Here is a 10,094-nt window from a genome sequence, read left to right on the forward strand (position 1 = left end):
AGACTAAGAGGGGCCTTGACACTAGAATCAGGGAGCATAAGGCCGACCTCCGTCACCATAGACTCACCAACGCAATGGTGGTGCATGTTGACGAATCTGGGCACCTCCCACAATGGAACCGAGCCGAGATTCTACACGAAGGTATGGATAAGAAGACCAGAAAATCTATAGAAGCTACGTACATCACCACTCGTCCGAATATCAACAATAAGGCTGGGAGCTTCACCTGGGCCAAATCTTAAGCGAATATAGCGCTTCGTGATTGGCTGTCTCAGCGGGCCAATCAGAACACAGCGCTATACGCTCGCACATCCCCTTGAGCCATAAGGCGTGTTTATAAACTCTGTATGTATCTAGTATGCTCATTCCTTTGAGAAAGTCGTTAGACGAGACGTCAGGAATAAAAGCTTCACCTCTAGTCCATGTTTCCTTTACCGTGTCTATAATGAGATAAAATTAGGTATTGTAAACAGTATATACTGATGTTTTAGAACAAATCCACAATGGAAATAATCGTACATGCTTTTTGTGTTATCCTCGGCAATTTGCATTTATTATTTCAAACTATGTGTACTTAAAATTATTTGCACTTCATGTACATTGATTCATTGCCAATTAAAGTCTATCTATCTATCTATCTATCTACTAAATAATTGTAGAATTATTATTTTAGGTATAAGTAAAGATGTTTGCTAGTTTTTTCCCGGTAGCCCCCCCCCCAAAAAAAAAAAAAGTCGTCAGCAAAACATTTCGTAGATGACGGATACGCAAGAGCTTTGTAACAACGTGAGTGCCAAAAGTGAGTAGCATATAGCAAGTAATGCTTAGTTTGTGACCACTTTAAAGGTTGCTTTATGTGGCCTGGTTTTTCATTGGCTCCGATCACCGCTGCAAAATTCTTTGACAAAATGAAGGCAGCTTATCAAGCGCTTGTTCAATGTTTACATTCTTACATACCAGGCATGCGAGTAACAGATATAAGATATAAAGTTACAAATTATTGAACATTTGTTAGTGTACTGCATTCCTGGGCTACCGATGTTTTATGCGTTATTGGCCGTAATACTCAGAATATAATGAAAGCTATATCTCAAAAATGGAATTCACTGTAATCTAATTTAAAAGTAGTTTTGTGTTGTCATTCTGATTTATAAGTAAAAATTGCCACGGGACACGAATTTGTCACACAAAAATAATTGTAACTCACTTGTAGTGGTACTCGATAAGCTAATCTCACAAAATTGTTGTGGTAGTGGTTAACGGAGGGCTTGAGTGGGGATGAGTCTAACCTAACCACCAACCCAGTCTCATGTAGGTATAGGGCAGTGGTCGGCAATCTGCGGCTCTTTGAGGCCACTTATGTGGCTCCAGAAGCTTCTTACAAAAGAATTATTCCATCAAGTTGAAAATATCATAAACTGTAAATTTGTAAACATTCCAGGCAAATTTATACATTCAGCTTTGAAACTACCTGTAACCATCAGTTATTATAATTGTGGAAAAATCTTTCCTGATCTGAACTTACAATTATTATTTATTTATTTTATTTATTTATATATTTTTATATTATGGATCCAATAGCACAATATTTATATTAAGCTTAAAAATGGATGTAGCCATAAGGGTTGGCAACCACTGGTGTAGATGGTGACCAGTTAGGTTAGTAGGTTGATTTACTTTTCATGCAAGGGTGTCAGAAATCATGATTTTACAGTTTCATCTATAGGCTTTTGGTGTCTGTCAAAATTAACTAGTGGGTGGGTCCCCTGAAAAAGTGAAAACAAGAGTTTAACAATAGAAATCTATCAGATTTACAAGATTTGCACTAAATCATTAATATCTGACATCCTTGATAGGAGAATGTGTGGTGGACCTCTGGTAAAGTTTGATCAAGAAAAGGAAGGTAGGTGGTGATGGGCCTACACCAGTTGTATGGTTGCAGCACCAGTTATCACCTTTACCATATGTGGGTGGATTGTTGGGGCAGGTAATTCAGATAGGAATTGGAGAGAAGTCTTGGAATCTGAACCCATAATTACGTGAGTTTGAGAGGAATGAATGGATGTGTGATGGGCAAAAGGTATGCTTTGACTCTGCCACCCACCCCCCTTTTACAAGGAATGGATCTGTTGGTATATGATATTGTCAGTATTTATAACTGGTACACAGTTTGGCCAGTTATTCATGTCAGAGAATCAATCTGGCAACTATGTGTTTGTTTACATTGTAATACGAAACGGTAGGAATAGGTCAAAGCAAACGCCATTATATTGTGTGGCTACATAGATGGGCATCTTCTCAAGGCTAGGCATGCAAAGCAGCATTTTGTTAGGAAAGTGGCACAGGGCTAGGACATTAAATGGTGTGGATGTAATGTGTATGTCTCCCATTTTTATGGGTGTTTTAAACCCATTCTATTTTATCATGTGTAAGTTAGTATAATATATTAAAAGGTGATAAACACCACCAAATTCAGTTGACTTGGGGGGGTTCCCTTAGTCAAATTATTTTTATGATTATTAGGAATCAAAATGTCATAAGCACAAGCGACTTTAATGGGTTCAAATTGACAACTGTACACCAGCTTATTGAGAGAGCACAGAGCCTAAATTCGCTTGTCTGCCCAAAGTTTGTAGATAAGTAGCCAGCTACAACTAGTAAGGAACGTAAAGTCCTCTATGCCAGACAAACATCATGAATTGATTGATATAGGAGATTGATGGACCCAGTACTTAATATACAAACTTCATTCTATTCAAAATTTATTTACCATAGTAGATGCATGGTTTTCACCCTCACTGAAATGGGATACAGACAGGATGCAGCACTATGTAGAATTGTATATTGATCTCACCAACACATCATAGACATTTGAAGAGTATGCTCATATCATGCAGTGAGAATTGATGTTTATATGTGCAAAAGCAGTATTGGTATGATGACAGACAGGTCTGCTGTTGTTGCCATCAAGTACTGTAACTACTGGCAACTGATTCAGTGATAATTCCCAAGTTACAGTAGTGTCTAAGCTTCTTTCAAAACAACCAATAGTGTCTTCACTTACTACATGAGTACTAAGAATGAAATAGACCAAGTAACCATGTAGTAAGTGCTGAAACTATTGGTTGTTTTAGAAGATTAGATAACTTTATGAATGTGGATGACAGGTGGTAGAGAACATAGAACTGCCTAATATAGGCCATATGGTCTGATGACCATCCATGAGGACCTGAGATGGAGGGGTGGAAAGGGTGGTGAAGGGAAGTGAAGTGGGTGCGAATAGGTACGACGTACCTCTGATTTATCTAGCTCCCACATAAGGGAAAAAGGTCATTGTATATATACATGGCTCTTTGAGTGCTGATTGTGAGTTCTTTGGGCATCTGAATGGAATAAGGCTGTGCACTCTATCAATGGTGATATGCTGAGTTGTTGATTCAAACCCCACTAATAGCACCGGTTGCTATATGGACTTTATTTCCAAGTAACTATACAAACCTTTTATGAAGGGTGCTGCTCAAATGAATTGAGTTCAGTGGAATTTAACACCTTTTAACTCCCTTACCTCAAAGTATGTAACCATTGACAAGTGAAAGTACAATATATATATATATGTATATATATTGTGTATATATATGTATATATATATATATATATTGTATATATTTATGTTTATATCATCACTGTTGCAGGAGGAGGTAATTAGGCATATGAAGGAGACTAAGTTATTTAGTGAGAAACAGTTTGGCTTCATTTCTGGGAGATCAACTACACTATAGTTAATAAAGGTCCTGGATGACTGGACTGAGGCAATGGATGAAGGGTTGGCTGTGGATGTGGTGTATTTGGACTTTATGAAAGCCTTCGACCAAGTACCACATAAACGTCTGATGGGAAAAATATCAAGCTACAGGATACAAGGTAAAATATTAAGATGGATTCTGAACTTTTCTAACAGGGAGAAAACAGAGGGTGTTGATAAATGGAGAGGCTTCTAGATAGAAGGAAGTAAAAAGCGGAGTCCCACAGGGCTCTGTTCATGGCCCCATGCTCTTTGTAATATTCATAAATGACCTGCCAGAAGCAGCAGTGAATGGAAGTAAAGGGTATCGATATGCAGATGACACTAAGATATACAGGACAATACAAAGCAATGAAGACTGTGATAGGTTACAGTGGGACCTGGACGAACTCAAAGAATGGACAGAGAGGTGGCTCCTATGTTTTCATCCAGAGAAGAGCAAGTATATGAGGATAGGGAGGACCACAATGGAAGAGAAGGGTTATAGTTTGTACGGCAACATCAGTAAGACAGGAAATGAAAAAGACATAGGGGTGATCATAGATGAAAAAAACTAGATTTCTGCAGCCACTTGGCAGAAAAAATCAATAAAGCCAATATGTTAGTAGGACTGATCAGAAGGACCTTTCAACATTTAGAACCAAACATTCTCAAGCCTCTGTACACGGCTCTTGTAAGGCCACACTTGGAGTACGCCAACCTGGTGTGGTGTCCCCATCTGTTGAAGGATTTGGAGGTTGTGGAAAATGTACAGCGGAGAGCAACTAAATTATTGCCATCCCTCAACGAGTTATCGTACGAAGAGAGACTGAGGAAGTTGAACTTGCCCACCTTGGTGTAAGGAGATCCTGGGGGGACCAAATTGAGACATACAAAATCGTCACTGGTGTATATGACAGAAACTGCACTAAAGGTCTCTTTGAATTTAGAGAGGGGTCCAGTACAAAGGGAAATAGTCGGAAGATATTTAAACCAAGAGCAAGGTTGGACCTGAGAAAGTACTCCTTTAATAACAGTCATTAATAATTAGAATGAGCTGCCACAATGGGTGGTAAATGCAGACACAGTTAAAAGTTTTGAGGCAAGGCTAGACAAATTCTGGGAGGGACAAGAGCAAATATATAATTATAGAGCACAAATTAACAGTGCACGCGGCCAGTACCAACATCATACTAGAAATCAGGCTGCCACACTGGAGTCACAGGCCACATAAGCCCTCTTCCAGTAAAACGTCAACTGTAACTGTAAAAAATATATTGTATATAAATATATATATATATATATATATACACACTTAACTACACATGGTCCAATTTTTGCTTGGTCACAATAAAATGAAATTGGTTAAAACACCCATGAAAACAGGATTCATTGACGCCATATACAGTGTCCAAGTCCTGTGTCACTTCTATAGGAAAGTACTGCTTTACTTGCCTAGTCATTAGAAAGTGCCCATCTATGTATCCATACTACTTGCCACCAGTCAACACTTGACTGCAGTTATTGGTCACTATGTATTTAGTCATATTAATATCATATCTATTTACACACATCATACCAACTTCTTGGAGATAGTGAAAGTTCCAAAAATGTGAAACTGGTCATTATGATAGTGTGTGTTGTGACCCATTCATATTCTTTTACCAAAGTTATATAAAGTTTTATAAAGTTGCTGGATCAACTCTCTGACACAAGCCACTGTCCAACCAATGTACATACATACTGCAACCAATGTACATACATACATACGTATACCAAAGGCTTTTTTCCCCCTCATAAGGGATGTAGCCCCCCCCCAAAAAAAAAGGGCATAAAAACCACTCCCACCCATTCCATTCCTATCACACTCCATTCCCCTCCACCCTCTTCCCTCCCTCTTATCTTGGCACCTCCTGGATGACGGGTCATCCCTGCATCTTTTCCACTGCCGTGGGTCAGAAGCAGTGTCACAAGACACACCACGTCCACAGCAAGGCTGCTTCAGTAAAGAATACTGCCAGCAAGTATTCCCACTTGAATCGTAAGAGGCGACAAAAACGGGATGGGGATTAGGACTAGGCATCCTTCTCCCTGTAGCCCCACAGGGGACATTCCTAAAAAAATTAAGAGAAAAATAAATAAATAAAGGCATAAGAGGGTATAGGAGTTTTCCAATCAGTACCCTAAGGTTTGGGTGCAACCAGTGTACTGGATATAAATGGTGTTGATAATGCATATTTATGTATTAGTACTACTTTCTTCTACAAAGTGTTTATATATGGGAAGTGTATTTGAGAAACAGTAATGTAGGAAATGTTCAAATGAGACCAAAACTCACAAAATGCCCAATTTTATATTGGTTCATGTAGATAGGCAGGGACACTTTTTAAACTGAGATAATACTATCTATATACCAAGGGTTTTTTCCCCCATTGTATGGTAGGTAACCAAATAGAAAATGACATACCCACTACTCTCACCCAGTTCACTCCCACCCACCATTTTTTCCTCCCTCACATCTTAGCTCCTGATAGATGCTTTTCCATAGTAATGTCAAATAAAGTTTCCACAAAGATAAGGAGGAAAAAATTCTTTTGCCAGTAATATCACCAGCGTCACAACCAGTTAGGTAGACATTATTTTCAAATTCTTTTCAAAGCAAAACAATATAGATCTTCATTATTCCTGTCAAACTTTGCTTCTATAGATTTTAGAGTTATTTTTTGCCCCAAAATAGCTAAATTTCTATTTTCACCATTTATGGATAGAAAGAAATGATGCTAAATTTTGATTTGATAATATATCTGAAGATAATTTCTATGATTAAAAGTGGACAGTTTTCCTTGATTTGCATGAATACAACAAATCACTTTAATGTGTGAGCCCCCAAATGTAGTCTCCCATCATGTTTTCATTGAAGGTCCCCTGATATCTCTCTTCAGAGTTCATTATACCTTGGTGGAAGCATTACCCATGTTACCCTGAATATGCTCCCATATTTTCCTTGAAGCTGTCGAGGTGAGCATCTAGGATATGAACCTCCAAGGACATTCTGCAGCCCATCTCACCATAACTTTACTAAATCTTGAACCAGTTCAATATGATTATCAGCCTTGTTTCCAAGAAAGCGTTGTAGTACATTTTCTGTGAACTGTAGAAATTGTGAACACTCCATCATTTTCGTTACTTGTGGCCCAATAAAGATAGTACTAGCTTTCATTTTTGCCTCTGAAAGTTTAGGAAAGAAGTCTTGAAGATATTTCAAGACAGCAGACTCCTTGTCAAGAGCTGTATCAAACAAAGACCCAATTTGATGTGTAGTGGAGGAAACAAAACCTTATGTCAGTCAGATGAGTGAGGTGAACTGAATGAACCTTACTAGAGTAGGTCATTTATAGATTCAGGTATTGTGAGCCATTGGAGTTGTATTAGAGAATGACTGATATGGGCCATTCCCCCCTCCAAATCTTATGACCAGATGAAATAAAGCTAGAGAAATTTCGAGTCATGATGGTGTGAGTATGCATGTAACGGATGGTTTTCAGTACACTTCTAATGAAAAGGTAGAATGCAATATATCATAGGGCCATATCTGTTAATATTTCTACCTATTCTATGTTAGGTGATGACATGTACACATGTTCTGTGTAGGTACAAAGGGACTTGAGAATGAAATGGTTTGTGTACAAAACATCCACAATCCTATACACCTCAAAAAATTAGATGTCAATTTTATGTTTTCTCTTTTTTCAGAAGGGTAACTATCAATATTTCTCTGGGAAAGCTATCCGAAGATTCCATGTCATTCTCATACAAAAGAGACTGGTGTGACATCTGTGGCACAGTTGTCTCATAAATCATCTTAAATATCATGTGACAACCCAAAGAAAAGAGAAGCTTTTCCAATGTGACCATTTTAATGCAGCTTTCTCATCAAGGGTTAATTTTAAATGTCGCATGATGACCCACACAAGATAGAAGTCATTTCAGTGGGACCAGTGCTATTCAGCTTTCTCACAAAAGCATGTTCTCAAATTTCACATGATGACCCAGACAGGAGTGAAGCCTTTCCAGTGTGCTCGGTGCAATTCAACTTTCTCGCAAAAAGGTAATCTCAGCCGTCACATGATGAACCACGCAGGAAAAAAGCCTTTCCACTGTGACATGTGCGATTCTGTTTTCTCACGAAAGGGTGATCTTAAAGATCACATGATAACACACCCAGGGGAGAAGCCTTTCCAGTGTGACCTGTGCAGTAAAACTTTCTTACACAAGGGTAATCTTAGATATCACATGATGACCCACACAGGAGAGAAGCCTTTCCAGTGTGACCTGTGTGATTCTGCTTTCTCACGAGAGTGTGGTCTTAAAAGTCACATGATGACCCACACAGGAGAGAAGCCTTTCCAGTGTGACCTGTGCAGTAAAACATTTTCACATAAGGTTAATCTTAACTATCACATGATGACCCATTCAGGAGAGCGGCCTTTCCCGTGTGACCTATGTGATTCTGCTTTCCCACACAAGGGTGGTCTTAAAAATCACATGATGACCCACACAGGAGAGAAGCCTTTCCAGTGTGACCTGTGTGATTCAGCTTTCTCACGAAAGAGTGATCTTAAACATCACATGATAACACACACATGGGAGAAGCCTTTCCAGTGTGACCTGTGCAGTAAAACTTTCTCACACAAGGGTAATCTTAGATCTCACATTATGACCCACTTAGGAGAGAAGCCTTTCCAGTGTGACCTGTGTGATTCTGCTTTCTCACAAAAGGCACATCTTAAAAGTCACATGTTGACCCACACAGGAGAGAAGCCATTCCAGTGTGACCTGTGTGATTCTGCTTTCTCACGACTAGGCGTTCTCAAACGTCACATGATGACCCACACAGGAGAGAAGCCTTTCCGTTGTGACCTATGCGATTCAGCTTTCTCACGAAAGGGACTTCTTAAAGATCACATGATAACCCACACGGGAGAGAAGCCTTTCCAGTGTGACCTGTGCAATAAAACTTTCTCTCGAAAAAGAGTCCTCAGACGTCACGTGTTAGCCCATACTGTGTGACCTGTATTATGTAACTTACAAGAGACATCATGATTTTACCTACTCTGGAGAGAAGCCTTTTACAGTGTTACCTGTGTGATGCAGATTGCTCAAGTAAGGATGATTTCAAATATCATGTGGTGGCCCACAACGGAGAAGGGTCTTTCCAATATTATGACCTGTGACATGGACTTTTCTTTATATGTTTTATAGGACCATATCTAAAATCTGTTCAATATCTCAATTTGATTTTGTTGGAAATGATATCATTTAAGCTTGAATCTGATATGTTATAGGACCAATGGAATGCCACTTGGTCTTTACAAAACAAATGAATAAATGAAATAGATTAGTAAACAGGCAGATAAATGAATTATTGTAATACTCTTCATTAGCATTGTGAAACTTCACAGTAAAGAAAACACAATAGAAATAATGTTTTATTGCAGTACTTAAATGTATTCCTGACAGACCACACTCGTCTTATCAATTGATATTTTAATCTATATCCATGACATGAAACACTAGTGTAATGTTATCAACTTGTCAGTGTACTACTGTTTGGTTATCAATTTGAACAGGAGTACTGAAGAAAGGGACCTTTCTTTGTGTAATTTAGTATATGAAAAAATATGACTTGGTATTATAATGAACAAACAAACAGTGGATGTTTTATTTTTCTTTCAAGTATCTACTTATTATGTTAAGCGTGGATAGTTTAGTCTCTCAACTTGTCCACATTGAATGATCAGCTGCAAAGGAAACCTGTGCCAGAGGGTTCAGTAGAAATAAAACCAGGCGAGTAAAATGTATTGTGGGGGTACTGAAGACAATAGGTTGTCGCAATGAAGAAGAGACTGAAATAAGACCCAGTGACTTGAATATTTTAGTTTGATTACTTATTTTCCTCACCAAAGTTGTCAATTTTCCTGTGGCTTTATTGTTGGCCATTATGAAATGACTGTATTTCTTAAGTGTAGCCAGAATTGTGAATTTATTACAATACACCAACAATATAGCCAAAGGTGGAACAATACTAGAATTGAAATCTATGTATGATAATTGGATAATAAGGACAGATGCCAAGTTGAAAATTGCATACATATATACAAAGTGTACACATGGAGAACTGTCAATGGGTTTAAATCAGTAAGGATTCTTATCAAGGTTGCCTCAGTTGGGAGGTTCTTGATAGGGAATCCTCAGTAGGGCATCTTATATATATATATATAAAGTTCCAGTGTAGCTTGCTGATTTTGAGAAT

The 10,094-nt window shown here is 38.4% G+C and overlaps 1 protein-coding gene across 1 annotated transcript; it reads left to right on the forward strand.

Moving 5' to 3' along the window:
• Positions 1 to 744: 744 nt before the first annotated feature.
• LOC143031552 (uncharacterized) lies at positions 745 to 9,685 on the forward strand. The gene is made up of 2 exons (XM_076195561.1): positions 745 to 799; positions 7,535 to 9,685. Exon 2 carries the CDS (start codon positions 7,823 to 7,825, stop codon positions 8,849 to 8,851), a length of 1,029 nt encoding a protein of 342 aa, XP_076051676.1. The 5' UTR covers positions 745 to 799; positions 7,535 to 7,822; the 3' UTR covers positions 8,852 to 9,685.
• The last annotated feature ends 409 nt before the right edge of the window (positions 9,686 to 10,094 follow it).

This window comes from Oratosquilla oratoria, chromosome 12 (genome assembly GCF_046742065.1).
Source record: "Oratosquilla oratoria isolate Oo_2021 chromosome 12, ASM4674206v1, whole genome shotgun sequence".
NCBI lineage: Eukaryota > Metazoa > Arthropoda > Malacostraca > Stomatopoda > Squillidae > Oratosquilla > Oratosquilla oratoria.

Coding starts and splice junctions, on each gene's coding strand:
- LOC143031552 (XM_076195561.1), top strand. CDS start 7,823: ATGATGACCCAGACAGGAGTGAAGCCTTTCCAGTGTGCTCGGTGCAAT.